Source organism: Ostrea edulis, chromosome 7, assembly GCF_947568905.1.
Source record: "Ostrea edulis chromosome 7, xbOstEdul1.1, whole genome shotgun sequence".
NCBI lineage: Eukaryota > Metazoa > Mollusca > Bivalvia > Ostreida > Ostreidae > Ostrea > Ostrea edulis.
The window spans coordinates 453,395-471,370 of record NC_079170.1 but is presented as its reverse complement, the minus strand read 5'-3'; the positions used below and the strand labels follow the sequence as shown (position 1 = coordinate 471,370).

The 17,976-nt window shown below is 35.3% G+C and overlaps 1 protein-coding gene across 5 annotated transcripts in view; it reads right to left on the bottom strand.

Annotated features, from left to right (window-relative positions):
- Positions 1-17,976, bottom strand: part of LOC125655396 (plexin A3-like) — a 136,044-nt gene that overhangs the window by 78,734 nt on the left and 39,334 nt on the right. For all 5 annotated transcript variants that reach the window (XM_056142951.1, XM_056142956.1, XM_056142952.1 and 2 more), the window contains 4 exons: positions 17,487-17,613; positions 14,584-14,734; positions 9,151-9,244; positions 6,176-6,266 (listed from right to left, as the gene is read on the bottom strand). In XM_056142951.1, the coding sequence (XP_055998926.1) occupies positions 6,176-6,266; positions 9,151-9,244; positions 14,584-14,734; positions 17,487-17,613 (463 nt within the window). The remainder of the gene's footprint in view (positions 1-6,175; positions 6,267-9,150; positions 9,245-14,583; positions 14,735-17,486; positions 17,614-17,976) is intronic.

Here is a 17,976-nt window from a genome sequence, read left to right as displayed (position 1 = left end):
AAAGTAGGTCAAGGTGACCTACTTTTTGGTCGAAACCCTTCGAACATGCAAGACCCATCAACTGACAAAGTTTGATGACTGTAGGTCAAATAGTATCTGAAATATATAAATATAGCTGTCCAATTTCAAAAGTAGGTCAAGGTGACCTACTTTTTGGTCGACACACTCCGTAGACTCAAGATGCATCAACTGTCAAAGTTTGATGATTGTAGGTCAATTAGTGACTGAAATATATAAATATAACTGTCAAATTCCAAAAGTAGGTCACAGTGACCTACTTTTTGGTCGATACACTCCGAAGACTCAAGATGCATCAACTGACAAAGTTTGATGATTGTAGGTCAAATAGTGTCTGAAATATAGTAAGGACAAGGAACGTTATTGGCCAAAATTGGCCGCTCTTCAAAAACCGATCATATTTTGCAGGTAGAAAGGTGATAATTTTCTCGTTTCATTCATATATAACATGTACCATTTACTTGTTGCTGATATTGAGAAAATAACTTTACAATATTGCATTTTTAACTCTGACGCTATCTTCCGACGGTCGCTTTTTCGGAACGACGTCATTGACCTTATAGGATTTACAGTCCCCTGATTCTTCTAGAATATTTTTCTAAAAGTCACAATTTTAACTTTTTATATAAAAATACTCGTTGAGATCAAAGACTATTGAAAACTGGCATGCTATGGAAAATACATTATTCATTTACATGTAACTTTATCGTGGTCATAGACATTTTGCGGAAGAATTTTGTGTTAATCAGAGTGAGGAAAATAATGCCTGTATATGTCAAAAATTGTTGAGTAGAACGCAATCATATTTTCGAAGGTGCTGTTCAATGTCCTCCTATTCAAATGAAATATGGAAAATAAAATGGCTCTTGAATTTTCTTTTTCTTGTTTTTGTTGTTGTTGTTTTGGTCATAAATATAAACAATTCGATTAAAAACGTCGATTGAGTCGGATAAAATTACTTGTTATGCCATGTACACCAAGGACTATATAACAGGTCTGCTTACATGTCTATGCAATATACATGTTACAGTACATACGAATAAAATATGTCTGCCTGCTGTGGGTATTTACAAAATATATTGAGTAAAGTGTGGTAAATGTACATGTACTAAACGATACAAATTTATGTTGCATGAATGGGATATCATTTCTTGGGTACAACAAAACACGTCAAGTAATATGCATGTAACTTCAGATGGTATATTTCATGTAGCAAATGTTTTTAAAAACCTCACAAAAATGCGTCCGTGTTTATATCTTTACATTCCCCTAAATGGTCAACAAAGAGTAGTTCCAACTCTCTCTCTCTCTCCATATAGTGTTCATCTTTGATAAATGAAAATTATATCAGTCAGTGGGCATGTCATTGTATGCACCGACATTCAGTCTAAATCTAGAACGGACTCTGGGAAGTTGTTTGAGTACATGTATAGACAATGTGGTATATTTAACTGCTTTTCCCTGGCACTTATTTTCATATGCGAATAAGGATATATTGAGTGACCCCCCCCCCCCCCCCCCCCCCCCCCATTCTTGATAGTAGTATTGAATGAGAAAAAAATAGGCTTACAATTATGAATTGAACCCATGTAGCGAAGGATACCCCCCCCCACCTCCGATTTAAGAATTCGAAGATCAGGCAGAAAGTTTTTTTTATTTGCCAATTAACTACCAACTTATCCCCCCCCCCCCCCCCCCCCCGATAAATGATGGTACGTGTCTATTTCCAAAAGACAGTATATGTAACCACAACACACCTTTTTTAAAAATGAATTTAATAAATATCATGCATGTATTTTCGTATTTCAATGTGCAGCCAGGCCTATCCAGAACACCTTGACCTGAGAGAGAGAGAGAGAGAGAGAGAGAGAGAGAGAGAGAGAGAGAGAGAGAGAGAGGTGTCTACTTCACCTTAAGGTTATATACTCCAGTTTTCCTAATCATGTCAATACTAAAATAAACTTTTAGTAACAATCATCACAACACACACATATATGTGTGTACCTGTAAATGTGCATTTATTATATATATATTTATATATATATATGATCCCGTGGGGATCCAGGTTTGAGTAAGTCCTCAGTACCCCTTGCTTGTCGAAAGAGGCGACTAATATAAATGGGGCGGTCTTCGGCTGAGACCGCAAAAACTGACGTCACGTGTCACAGCAAGTGTGGCACGATAAAGATCCCTCCCTGCTCAATGGCCATAAGCGCCGAGCATAGGCCTAAATTGTGCAGCCCTTCACCGGCAGTGGTGAGGTCTCCATGAGTGAAATATTCTCAAGAGAGGTGTTAAACAATATTCAATCAATCAATCAATCATATGCGATATAGAAAAAAATCTGCCACAACAATGGTCGAAGTTTCAAATTGATCACAGGTTTTCGACGTTTTACAGAAACCACATCTCGCTGGAAGATATAAATAATGATTTACTGTTATTTTATTTTTTAATTTAAACCGTTTTAAGAACCTTTGGAATCAATATCTAATTACTAATGTAGTAATATTTAATTTCAACATGCATCATATATACATACATGCATGTACGTTAAAATTGATGTAAAAAAAAAACCACCGCACAAACACGTCAATATATTATTAGCAATCGAAAAAAGTAACAGACATCCCAACTATCTAGCTCTTGAGATATAACGTATCAGTACCCATTTTTGCAGAAAATGAACAAATTTTGGTCCGATTTTTGTAAAAAGAAAATAAATTCGAGTTATTAAAGGTCTGTGCATGTCTTTGTTTTTTGTTTTTGTTTTTTTTTTTAATTCAATTTATTCTTAAATAATCTTTCTTTGAAAAGATAGGACGTCCAAACATATTCCCGTGACCTTTAAAAGCGAAAGTAGAATAATTTCCATTCATCATGCGGTGGATTTTTGACCCGCCTCCGTGATTCAAAAGACAGACATCATCTGCATTTATTAGGTGCAGATTTTTATGGCAAACTAGGGAAAGCATTAATTGTTTGACTTGGACATACATGTATTTATTAAATCGCAAAGTAAGTAAAAGTTTATGAGGTTAAATGATGGAACAGTTTGCATCAGTTCTATAACACGCAAAATAGTGACTTTGGGTAGCGAAAACGGCCGATTTCCGCATTCATTCTTTTTCAAAATTCATATTGTTTGCAGCCAACAACCGACACCATATTGATAATTAAAGAAGAATATTAATAGATAATTAAACATGCAAAATATAAATCTGGTTGTTGCATGCAAAAGTATTCTTTTTCAGTTCTATAACATGCAAAATATTGACTTTGTGTATCGAAAACAGCCGATTTCGCATTCATTCTTTTTTAAAATTCATATTGTTTGCAGCCAACAACCGACACCATATTGATAATGAAAGAAGAATATCAATGGATAATTAAACATGCAAAATATAAATCTGGTTGTTGCATGCAAAAGTATTCTTTTTCAGTTCTATAACATGCAAAATATTGACTTTGCGTATCGAAAACAGCCGATTTTGCATTCATTCTTTTTTAAAATTCATATTGTTTGCAGCCAACAACCGACACCATATTGATAATGAAAGAAGAATATCAATGGATAATTAAACATGCAAAATATAAATCTGGTTGTTGCATGCAAAAGTATTTGTTTTTGCTAAAGTTTATTCATAATTTATTTCAAATCAACAGATTCCGCTAAACAGCTCATCTTTAGCGTATATTCATGACGTCATAATAAAATATTACGTCATTTTCATGTAAGTGGGATTAGAAGAACATCTTAGTTTGTAAATAAAAAGAATAATTAAGCATAGTATGAAAGTTGAAAAAATGAAAAAAATCTCGGCGGTATATAGCCAATAACGTCCCTTGTCCTTAGCTGTCAAATACCAAAAGTAGGTCACGGTGACCTACTTTTTGGTCGACACAAACCGAAGACTGAAGACGCATCAACTGACAAAGTTTGATGATCCTAGGTTTTACAGTGCCCAAAATATGCATCTAAAATTGAAAATGTGAAATTTGAATATCTGCAAAATTCAAAAAGTAGGTCACTGTGACCTACTTTTTTTATAAATATGTTTCAAGGCCTCAAGATGCATCAACTTACAAGATTTGATGATTCTAAACCTTTCGGTATTTGAAATAACAACTTAAAATATATCTATAAATGATAAGCCATAAAATTCAGAAAGTAGGTCACGTTGACCTATTTTTCAGTTGACGCATTTCAAGGTCCCATGATCCACCAACTGACAAGTTTTGATGATCATAGGCTTCAAAGTGTCCAAGATATGCATCAAAATTAATTTTAAAATAAATACCTGCAAAATTCAAAAAGTAGGTCACCGTGACCTACTTTTGAGACAACTTGACACAAGGTCCTAAGATGCATCAACTGTCAAAATTTGATGATCCTAGTCCTTATAATGACTAAAATATCAAAGATTTAAGGAAATATAAATTTAGGTCAACTTTGAAGTGACCTTGAGACCACGCCCTTTGCCCCAGGGTAATGCCTTGAGCAATTTTTAATCTACAACATATCCTCATCCTTATGTGTAAGTTTGGTGATAATCTGCCCAGTGGTTCTTGAGAAGAAGATTTTTTAGCAACCACTACTTTTGTTTGTATTTTCCTGATTATCTCCCCTTGTTAAAGGGTCACATCCCTCTATTTAGTATGTATGAAAGCCCTTGGGCCAATGATACCCTGTAACAAATTTGAAAAAAATTGGCCAAGGGGTTCTTGAGTTATAGCCCTTTTTCTAAAAAGTTTACGCACACCGCACAAATGGCCATAGCATTAGCTCTTTGAGCCTTCGGCTCAGAAGAGCTAAAAAGAAGCACAAATGTTTAGGCCCTTTTAATAGTTTTAAATGGAAATAAATACCACCACTGACTAGTGTTTGTTCCTTCACCAGGTGCCCGACATTAGATTTGACATATGCATATATATAAATATTTTATTTATTCTTTTAAAAATATTTTTGTGCCAAACTTTATAAATGAAATTAATTATAACTTTATAAATGAAATTAATTATACCAACAATAGTCGCTGTTTATAATCAGTAATGTCTTATTATCCCCGTATCTATTATAACTTTTTTGGGTATAACCTTTCTGTAACTTTTCCATAACTTTTGTCGGGTATAACTTTTTTGTAACTTCTCCGTAACTTTTGTCGGGTATAACTTTTTTGTAACTTCTCCATAACTTTTGTCGGGTATAACTTTTTTGTAACTTTTCCATAACTTTTGTCAGGTATATCTTTTTTGTAACTTTCTCCATAACTTTTTGATAACTTTTTTGTAACTTTGATGAAGTATAACTTTTTGACAACTTTTATGTACTTGTATTCATGTTGAAATAAAAGATGATAACATATACATGAGTATAACTATTTTGTACCCGGGTTATAAGTAAAGTAAAACTTTATTTGAAGAAGTGGTTCCAAACTCCGATAACTTAGTTATAAGTTTTTTGTAACTTTTCTTAGTTACAAAAGTTATAACCTAGTTATAACTTTTTTCCGGTATGGGTACGTATAAATTTGTGAAACTGCTACCTAAAACTGGTAATGAATTTAAAATCACAATGGTATTGGATTGCAAGATTTATAGATTGATAGCTTAATGCCTTGATCCATTGAACTTAAGTTGGCAGGTGATGAATTTAAAAAAAAAAAAATCCCCAAGATGTGTTTGTAAAATGCTGATACCCTCATAAGGCAGCAAAGTAATTTTGGTACCAGAAAGAAAGGTCTTGTCACAAGGAATACACATGTGAAATATGAAAGCACTAACATTAATCATTCAAAAGTTAAGTCCAAGGTAAAAGTTTTTCAAAAGTAGGTCAAACACCACGGTGAAGGTCCATCTTCGCTAGCCAAGAATGACAATACATAGTGTATAAATAAATCGTCACCTTTTGGCTAGCAAAGATGGGTGAAGGTCATGAAGTCAAATTTTTGGTACTAAAAGAAAGGTCTTGTCACAAGCAATATACAGCCTTAGCACTAAGTGTTCAAAAGTTAAGGTCAAACTTTTTGCAGACAATCAGATGGACAGAGAGACCAAAAGGGGCATGAAATATATCTATTTGAAAAAATTGTAACAATGTGTTATCTATAACCCTTAACAATCCAGATGGGCTGATAAGTATAAAAGTTTAACATACATTGGCACAGTCCCCTCTTGCTCTTTTACATAAAGGTTGATCCTTGCACCAATAACACTGAGTGTTGCTGTTTCCTAGGCATGCACCACAGCTGTAATAAAAATAAGAGATATGTTTGTAATCAAAACATGTGCAGTGATCTCCTATTATCAAGCCATCAATGATTGAGGTAGCATTACATAGAGGAAGGAGGGGGGGGGGGGGGGGTATATGTATGCAGATGTTACAAGAAATAAAACAGATTCTATAAATATTGAACTACTTGAAGAATTTTAATCAATGTTTTTAAATTGAATAAACACACAAACAGGTGATTCTCGATGGCTCTAACTTCGGTCTCTCTAAGGGAAATCGCTGTTCCAATTTTTTTCTCTCTATATACACTGTAACTAAGCAAATTTACTACTGATATTTCGAATGTTCGATCTCTTGAAGTTCTTGAAAAAAATTTTTAACTAAAAATATGAAGGACAATGTGTGAAAACAATGCCAGGATGTTGTAAATATGAACTCTGGTTACTATAAAATCTGAACCATAATGGTCAGACCTTTAATTACCGGATTTGACTCAACTTTTGATCTCTCAAACACCCGATCGCTCAAAGTTTTATCAAGGTCCCTTGAATTTAGAGTTATGAAGAATCACCTGTGCTATATCTGCTTAATTGTCACAAAATTTAATGTTTACCAATTGTTAATTGTTTCATTTATTCACAGTAAAATTTCCATTTCAGATTCACTTGTTGATTCTAAATATCAAATAAGACTTTCAAGCCTGGCCCATTGTCTGTTAAGTAGGAATATGCAGAGCTTCTTCATCACTAGTGACCTGGTCTTTTGTAAAATGACCTTATTTTAGAGTATTACACATTCTCTGGTCATAAGCTGCTGTTGCACCAAGTATAAGATTTTAATGCCCTCTTACTGACAAAGTATGGCCAAATTACTGTAAATAGGACATAACGTAGGCAGACAGAGACAAATATAGCAACAACACAAACATGGTCATTTCTATATACCACCTGTGTTTGTCAGGGCTATTTACTATGCACTTAACTTTGAAACAAGAGGTCAGTGGGCCACATCGCTCACCTGAGTCACCTTGGCACATATCTAAAGATTTTTCCTATATATTCATATGTAAAACTTTGATCCCTATTGTGGCCCCAACCTACTCCCGGGGACCATGACATTTACAAACTTGAATCTGCACTATGTCAGGAAGCTATCATGTAAACATAAACTTTTCCGGCCTAGTGATTTTTCATAAGATTTTTAATGATTTTCCCTATATATTTGTATGTAAAATTTTGACCCCCTACTTTGGCCCCATCTTACCCCTGGGGACCATCATTTTTACAAACTTGAATCTGCACTATGTCAGGAAGTTTTCGTGCAATTGTAAACTTCTTTGGCTCAATTGTTTTTAATTAGAAAAAATTTAAATACTTTTTTTCTATTTATTAGTTATGTAAAACTTTGATCCCCTATTGTAGCCCCATTCTAGGGGTCATGAGTTTAACAAACTTGAATCTGCACTATATCAGGAAGCTTTCATGTTAATCTCCGCTTTTCTGGCTGAGTGGTTCTTGAGAAGATTTTTAAAGATTTTCCCTATATATTTGTGTGTAAAACTTTGATCCCTATTGTCGCCACAACTTACTCCCGGGGTCATGAGTTTAACAAACTTGAATCTGCACTATGTCAGAAAGTTTTCATGTAAATTTCCACTTTCCTGGCCCAGTAGTTTTTGAGAAGATTTTTAAAAGATTTTAAAGATTTTCCCTACTTGTATGTAAAATTTTGATCCCTATTGTGGCCCAATCATATCCCTGGGGGCCATGATTTTAACAAACTTGAATCTGCACTATGTCAGAAAGCTTTCATGTAAATCTCGAGCTTTTCTGGCTTAGTGGTTCTTGAGAAGAAGATTTTTAAGATTTTCCCTATAAATTTGTATCTAAAACTTTGATCCCCTATTGTATGTATATTTTCTATCCTATTGTGGCCCAATCATATCCCTGGGGGCCATGATTTTAACAAACTTGAATCTGCACTATGTTAGGAAGCTTCCATGTAAATATCAGCTTTCTGGCCCAGTAGTTTTTGAGAAGAAGATTTTTAAAGATTTTTTCCTATAAATTTGTATGTAAAACTTTGATCCCCTATTGTGGCCCCATCCTACCCCCGGGGGCCATGATTTGAACAAACTTGAATCTGCACTATGTCAGGAAGCTTTCATGTAAATTTCAGCTCTTCTGGCCCAGTGGTTCTTGAGAGAAAATTTTTAAATGACTCCAACCTATTTTTGCATTGTTGTGATTATCTCCCCTTTGAAGGGGCACGGCCCTTCATTTGAACAAACTTGAAAGCCCTTCACCCAAGGATACTTTTGGCCATGTTTGTTATAATTGGCCCAGTGGTTCTGGAGAAGAAGTCGAAAATGTAACATGAGTCACCATGGCTCATATCTAAAGATTTTTCCTATATATTTGCATGTAAAACTTTTATCCCCTATTGTGGCCCCATCCTATCATCAGGGCCATGATTTTAACAAACTTCAATCTGCACTATGGTAGGAAGCTTTCATGTAAATTTCCACTTCTTGGCCCAGTAGTTTTTGAGAAGATATTTAAAGAATTTCCAAAGCTTGGTAGAAACCTCCTTGTTCATCATGACTATACACACAGTTTGTCAACTAGATATGTCTGAGTAATGAAGAACATTTTTAAAGACAGCTCGCCATATGTTTCTTCCTTTTTTAAGTTTTTTGTCTAGGCCATGAGAAACATAATTTTGTTCCCTTATCCAATTGATGCTACTTGTCATTTTTGTTAAAACTTACCCATTAGTGTTTTAAAAATTTCAAATGTCAAATCAAATGTTGATGACAATTGACAAAAACAGATTACAATATGTCATCATTCAGGTAACCTAAAAATATCTAAACTGATATTTTCAGTATATGTACATACCTTTTAAATGCAGTACATGTATAAAACAAAATATCCCTTGCTGCAATTCGTCTATCCTTCATAGTTATTTCAAGCGTAGCATTCCCTTCTGAAACTAAAAGAAGTACGGAAAATTTACACAAGTTCTTCAAATTGATAGAATAAGTGATTTTCTGTTTTTTCTGGTATTACCTCAGACTCTGACACAGACTAAGATAATCTTTGGAAAAACATCGATACAAAATCTCACTTGAACTTTAAAATTGAAATTTGAATCTATATTACATGAGGATTTTTTCAGTACATTTAGGTAAATTGAAATCTTGTTCTTGAGTACACTAGAATTACATTTATGGCAATCTATAATACAAAGGAAAGTTATAATATATTTAACTCTTTTAATGCCCCCCCCCCCCTCCCCCCCCCCCCCCCCCCCCCCCCGGAAGGCATGAACAGGCATGAAGCTACATTACATGGTGATGCTTACATATTAATTTGACATACAGTGATCCCCCGTTATAATGCCACCCCCAAATATCGCCGAAAAAGTTCAAAGTCCTGTTTTCCTCGCTATGTAAAACCCCGTTATAACGCCATCCCCCGCATACCGCCAACCTATTTACAGGTACAATTTGGTCAATTACCATTATAATCACTCCCGCTAATTATCGCCAATCAACGGCAGGAAAATTTCAGTGAGCAGGCTTAAGCAATTATCTGCCATTAATCCTCAAGGTATCAAAGTTTGGAGCAGATAATAAATTACGTAAATTATAATCAACTGACTTCAAATATGCAGTATTGTTTTTGAAATCTGAGTATGGCGGACACACCTAAGTCTAAGCATGTTGGACATAAAACAAAAACTAGAAATCATTCAATACCCCTACCATTACAAGTCATTTATGACCACTGGACGCCAGGATTATCCAGGCATTCAAAGCATGATGTAGTAGATAAAATTTGTTTGATTTCTTATAACAGTTGTACACTGCATTATGTCAAGAAGCTTTCATATAAACGTAAACTTCCCTGGCCAATGACTTTTAAGAAGATTTTTAATGATTTTCCCTATTTATTTGTATGTAAAATTTTGTTCCCCTACTGTGGCCCCATCTTAACCCCGGAGACCATGATTTTTACAAAGTTGAATCTGCACTATGTCAGGAAGCTTTTGTGCAAATGTAAACTTCTTTAGACTAATGGTTCTTTAGGAGAAATTTTTAAAAGATTTTTTCTATTTATTACTTATGTAAAACTTTGATCCCTTATTGTGGCCCCATCCTAACCCCAGGGGTCATGAGTTTCACAAACTTGAATCTGCACTATGTCAGGAAGCTTTCATGTAAATCTCAGCTTTTCTGGCTCAGTGGTTCTTGAGAAGATTTTTAAAGATTTTCACAATATATTTGTATGTAAAAGTTTGATCCCTATTGTCGCCTCATCTTACTCCCAAGGGGTCATGATTTTAACAAACTTGAATCTGCACTATGTCAGAAAGTTTTCATGTAAACTTCAGCTCTTCTGGCCCAGTGGTTCTTGAGAAGATTTTTAAATGACCCCACCCTATTTTTGCATTTTTAAGATTATCTCCTTTTTAAAGGGGGCATGGCCCTTCATTTGAACAAACTTGAAAGCCCTTCACCTAAGGATGCTTTTGGCCAAGTTTAGTTATAATTGGCCCCGTGGTTCTGGAGAAGAAGTCAAAAATGCCAAAAGTTTACAGACAGACAACGGACAACAGGCGATCAGAAAGCTCACTTGAGGTTTCAGCTCAGGTGAGTTAAAAAACTATGAACCCCTGTTGTGACCCCATCCTTACCCTGAGCCGAAATAAGGCCCCATTCCCAATGCTAAAAAGCAGGTATTTTTTCCCTATTTTTGCTTTGAAATTCCCAAACAATGAAAATAAATCAAGCAGGATAGCCAAATCGTTCATAAATCTTCTTCACACTCCCACAGATTACAATTTTTGCTTCAAAATTCTTAAGAAAACCATATTTTTTTGGCCGCTGCTTATTTGAATGAGGTAAGCTTTGACCAAATTGAAAGTCAGAAGGAGCCCAATTATACATGTACCTTAAAGGACACATATCGTGTTTTCAAAGTATACAAAATTATATGGATTTTGTCTTCCTTATGCTTATAGAAATTAATTGTAATAGTTCGTTCGCTGAAGTACTGCGATAATTAGCCACAATACGGACTTAAATCTAAGCCCCGATTTCAAAAAGCCTAGTTAATATAGATAGGTAGTCACGTGGTACAGTGACGTCATATGCGACCTTCGTCGATCAACTTGTTGTAAAAGTAGTGTTAGATATTTTTAAAAACTCGGGTTTTGGGGGCATAATTTATTTACCATGGATAACATTTATTTCGATGTTGACAAATTTTCCGAGTCTTATATCTTTTAGCCACCAGTGCATACAAATAGCGACCCAAATGTAGCGAGGAAAGCGAGTATGAAATCTGCGAGTAAATAATGTTTACATGGGATCACTATCTAAACACTATTTGGTAATGTCACTTCTGTAAACAACTGTAATTAGCGTTGTTGCTTTTTGAAAATAAACAGTGCAAATATTATTAAATTTATTTTTGGAGAAGTTAGATAGACCTAAATTATGATACGATTATGTATCATTGACAACTAGGCCTACGGTCACGGGTGCATTTCGAAGAGAAAAAAAATAATAATAATAAAAATGATCAAACTTATGGTGAAAATCCCAATACTTTTAAATTATTTTATTCAAGCAATTTTATTAATCCTTATTTTTTTTTGTTATCTACACGTTGTTACTTATATATAGGAAGTGGGAGTGCGGCATGCTGTTGTTGTAAACACGTACGCGTTCCTTAAAAAAAAAAATGAAAACATTATCTAATTCAATTCAAAGTAAGGAAATATCATATTTTATTATTTATAATTGAAATTTCAATTATCTTTAAATTTCTTTTTTAAAACTACCAGTTGGTAGACACTGCTAGCGAAGTTCTGCCGATATGTTGTTACAAGGTGAAGGTCAGTTGGTGCGAGTGTGTATTGAATTTGAGAGCAGAACGGAAAGCATAAGCCGTAGCCCTATATGTAACGGTGCGTAGCTTCGATAGAACCATTTTCTCGCAGTTTATTTACGTCTTTGTCCAAGTGCTTGTTTAAAAAAATCAACTGGGTTTTTTTATGGCAAAGTCGTTGTGCCGACAAAAAATATTCACGTCTTGTCCCTCACACCTTCCTTTGAAAAATTGACAAAAAACACAGTTCAAAGCCTCTCTACTGACTGCAAGTACACTCTTAAACGGCACAAAACACCCTAATGCAGTATTATTTACAAGCCGTTAATGTGATAATTGTTTGTTTGTCAATTAAATCTAATATGTTTATGAAATGGCTAACAACTGTTTTCAAATCTTCTCGCTCGAGGTCGCATATGACGTCACAGATAATGGCGCGTAAACTATCGAAGAAAATATGCATATCGCAAGATTTGAATTTCATCGCTTTCAAACTCGAAAACTACACAAACTGTTTCATCTAAAACACATGTAAAGTAGTTTTAGGCATGAAATGAATTAATTTTGCTGAAAAAATTAAAAAGTTTAAAAACATGCGATGTGTCCTTTAAAGCCCTTGAATTGGGTTTTTCCCTATTTCTTTATATGAAACATTTTTCCCAATTTCAAGCAAATGTCGCTATTTTTCCCAATTGGAAAGGCCCTAGCCCTTGAAATCAAGACTTTAAAAAAAAACCTGCCTGACCCTTTTGGAATCTTTTACTTTCCTGCTTCAGTGTTTCTTGAGAAGATTTTTTTAACACACCATCTCCTTTTGGAAAAAAGACTCGGCCTTCTATTTAGTAGACGTAAATCTCCCTTTACTCAAAGATGCTTTATGACAAGTTTGGTTGAAATTGGACCAGTGATTCTTGACAAAAAGCTGAGAATGTGAACAGTTTTATGGATGGATGCTGGACAAAAAGTGATCATAAAAGCTCACTAATGTCTTGAGCTTTCAACTCAGGTGAGCTAAAAAGTCTGGAAAAGCCTTTGCACAGCCGGATGGACATAAGCACAGGTTGATCACTTTGGGCACAGGCAGGGCCCGAATAAGTCACCAAGTGACTCAAAGGACCTAATCCTAGCAACAGAACCCTTGACCCAGGAGTCATAAACATGTTCAGCTGTTAACATACAACAAATGATACACATCAACAGAGAACAAGAGGCCCATGGGCCACATCGCTCACCTGAGTCACCTTGGTCCATATCAGAAGATTTTCCATATCTATTTGCATGTAAAACCGTAGTCCCTATTATGGCCCCAAACCTACCCCTGGAGGCCATGGTTTTTGCAAACTTGAATCTACACTGTCAGAAAGCTTTCATGTAAATATGAACTTCTTTGGCCCAATGGTTCTTGAGAAGAAGATTTTTAAAGATTTTCCCTATATATTTGTATGTAAAACTTTGATCCCCTATTGTGGCCCCATCCTACTCCAGGGGGGCATGATTTCAACAAACCTGATTCTGCACTATATCAGAAAGCTTTCATATAAATCTCAGCTTTTCTGGCTTAGTGGTTCTGGGAAGAAGATTTTTAAAGATTTTTCCTATATATTTGTATGTAAAACTTTGACCCCCTATTGTGGCCCCATCCGACCCCCGGGGGGCCATGATCTTAGCAATTTATAATCTGCACTATATCAGGAAGCTTTCATATAAATCTCAGCTTTTCTGGCTCCGTGGTTCTTGAGAAGTTGATTTTAAAAGATTTTTCCTATAAATTTGTATGTAAAACTTTTATGCCCCCCTTGAGGCCCCATTCAATCTCCGGGGTCCATGATTTTAACGAACTTGAATCTGCACTATATAAAAAAAAACAACAACAACAACAAAAAAACAAAAAAAACTTTGACCCCCTATTGTGGCCCCATCCGACCCCCGGGGGCCATGATTTTAACAATTTAGAATCTGCACTACCTAATAAAGCTTATCTATAAATTTCATCTTTTCTGGCCCAGTGGTTCTTGAGAAGAAGATTTTTTAATGACCCTACCCTATTTTTACCTTTTCTTGATTATCTCCCCTTGGAAGGTGGCCTGGCCCTTTATTTTAACAATTTAGAATTCCCTTTACCTAAGGATGTTTTGTGCCAACTTTGGTTGAAATTGGCCCAGTGGTTGTTGAGAAGAAGTTGAAAATGTGAAAAGTTTACAGACGGACAGACGGACGGACAGACGGACGGACAGACGGACGGACGGACGCCGGAATACGGGTGATCAGAAAAGCTCACTTGAGCTTTCAGCTCAGGTGAGCTAAAAACAGACCACAGCAGGTCACCTGTGACTTAAAATGTTTATAAATTAATCAGAGGAGATGCATGGACATGGATAGCAAGTTGAACATATCACCCGAGTGACTCGGTTGACCTAAAAATGATTGACTTACATTTATGAGCTTCTCTCCCAGATGTCAGGTCAATCAAACATTTGATAGATCCATTTTCTATATATGGAGTTAATGTTGTCCCATTGAGTGTACATTTTATATCCATCCTTACATTAATTTGTGGAACAAATCTGACCGTTATGTTTGTCTTCTGTAACATCAAATTTGTATCATTTAGATTTACTGCATCAAAAGATCTTCCCCAAAAAATCATACTTCACAAGTGGTGTTTCTGTGAGTATGATTTAAACAAGTGATCAATTATATCAATATCCTAAAGTAAATTAAGAAGCTAAAGTGTTACAAATCTGACATTGGCATAACCTTGAACAAGAAGCTACATAGCAAGTTTCAGCTTGGTATGGACAGATGTACAGACATTGATGTACCATAATACATCCCGTCTAAAGACAGGTGTATAAAAAGTAGGTCACAGAAGGTACCCTAATTATGTGCTATTTATAGAAACAGCCAATTTCAAGAAAGAAAGTTTACAACATTAGCTACAGGTTACATAGACTGCAAACTACATGTGGATGTAGCATGCTGGGGAAATGAGTACATACATATATGAATTGCTAATCATGTGTATACACAAGTATATGGACAATATCAGTATTATACCAACATATGAATAATAAACTATAATGATTTTTGCAGTTTTAAAGCATCACTTCTTTTTCTGAAAGTTGGAACTAAATATTCACTCAATTTGACAATTACTGGTACATATGAGTTTGACTGCTTTAGTATATAATAATATCATAGTTCTATTTGTAGAAAAAAATTCAGTTACTGTAGATCTTTTAAATATGGATGGCAGATAAGCTGTTGTCAAGGTAATCATCAAAACCTCAAAATTATGAACAAGAAAATACTTAGGGCTATTCCAGAAATAAATACATGGGGGGGGGGGGGGGGGGGGGGGGGGGGGGTCGGGAGGCACCTTTTGTATATACCAAGCACCCATAAAAAAAAATTAAAAATTACCCCATGACCCATCAAATTGATAAACACATTTTACAATGACCCATCTAATTAAAAAAAAAACTAACCAGACCCACCACAAAAATATTTTAAAAAATGAAAACGGTACAAATCTCGCGAGGTTTTCGGGACAAACATTCTAGTCAATGACGCGGTAATGCCTGTGCGACATTGTATCACAGTAGTTCCGAAGAAACAATGTCACATCAACAATCAAAGGCATCTATAGCGGGAATGTTGGAAAGATTGGGAGTCCAAACGATGCTATTATCATGAAATGGGTATGGATATGTTTTTCCACGAATCGTTCATCTTCTAATGGAGCCCGTGCCCGGAGGCCTCTATATCACCATCACACTGACTGATAAATATAACGCATCGGTACCCTCGTATAAATCAACTAAGGTTTGCCTATTTTTATTAGAAAACAAAATACCTATTGGTTTCAAAATATTCCCAAAATCGATGCACTGTAAACTGTAATACTCTACAGAACAGAGTTCGCTGCCATCACGTCCAAAGGAACCCTACTAAACGCTCCTCCAGAGTTGTGGAAAATTGCCGGTCATGCCGGCAAAACTGATTAAAAATGCTTGCGACCGGTATAAACGCCATTGATGTCGGTCCAAATGACCGGCCTGGTTTTTGTTTTGTTTCCTGCAAGCATCGGCGCATTTTTCAGCGCAATTATCTTGTAAAGCTAAAATGCGATTGCGTAATACTTTTTTCCTTAAACGAGATCGAGGCTGATGAAAGCGAAACAAGCATGACCGCGTTGCCCATTAAATTTACAACTGGAGCGAAACCAGGTAAAAAATGTAAACTAACAGATGAAGACAAGGTTAATTACGAAAGATCTCGACAAAGAGAATTCAAACACAATTGGACAGAGGGGCGGGAATGGTTGAAATTCGATGGTGTTAAAATGGCATGCAGTATTTGCATTGACAGACTGCCGGCTGCATACCAAATAACCGCTTACAAAATCTTATCGTCCCCTCATTAAAATACAGGTACTCTTCTATAAGAGATCATGAAAATTCTGTTCTTAACCGAGGAGCTGTGGAGATTTCACAAGCATAAAAATGGAGACTGAGTAAATTTAATTATGAAGTATAACGATGTTTAATAAAGGAAATAAATGTTATGTACTTTTTTTTATTTTCTATTTTGTGACTTTAGATTTCGGACTGGCTTAAATTACTTCGGACTGGCTTATGTTGCCTTCTTGTCAGTCCGAATGACTGGCTATCTAAAGATGTTTTCCACAACTCTGACCTCTAATTTGAAGAGTGCCGTAATGGAAAGTTATGCGCTGTAAAGAGCGACAACTCGAATAGTTCTATGTTATTTCCGATTTCGAAAGCACGTTTTCAATTTTCCCTCCGACGTTTTGTAACCAACACGACAAAAAAAATATTCTGAAAACTCAACACCCACGTGGCACAAAATAAAACAATAGAAACTACCCACTACCCATAATAAATATTTTTTTAACAGTCCAACCATGGACCAAATAAAATATGAAACAATACGACCACCCACACAAAAAAATGTCATTTGCCGCCCGACCCCCCCATTTGATCATTTCTGGAACAGCCCTTATCAGATTCACTATTTAATATACAAAAACTCCCCTAAATACCTTTGAATCAAAACAATATTAGCTCTAAATCTAAAAATTTTCTATTGTAAAAATGTGCTATCATTTTAATCAAAGGTCAGTGACTTAACTTTAAAATGTGACACATTTTCTACCCAAGATGCATCGCTGACAAAGTATGATGATTCTAGGCCTCATAGTATTTAAGTTATGCACCAGATATGAAAAAGCAAGTGGATGAACACAAGCGCTATACCATAATATGCCCCATTTACAATGGGTGTATAAAGAGTTCAATTATTTTTTTTTTTACCAAACCAGTATCAAGATCTTGCGCCAAACTTAATGCATTATTTTCAAAACGAAGGTCTAAACACTGATTCTTCACAGATGGCAGCCAATAGGTACTGCTTTCTCTACAATCAGCCTTCATTGTACATCTGCAAGCATAAAAAAAATAAAAGTAGTTTCAAAAGTTAATCTACATGGGCCCTATCAAATAGTAATAAAGAAAAGAGGAAAAGGACATGAAGATCGAAATATATGGACATTTAAGGAGGTATGCTACACCAGAGAAACTTGATGTAGATGAAAAGTGGAGGATATGTACAACAATATTTTGAAGTTGAAAATTTTTAAATCTACTTTATTTTGTCAAAAAATACAGTTTTAATAGAAGGTAATCTGAAAAAAAATTAAAACTCCTGCTGGACTTGAACCTGCGACCTACAGTTCAGTAGTCGGTATTCTAACCTACTGAGCTACTCGGCAATGTATTTAAATGGAAAAGGAAAAGTCTAATA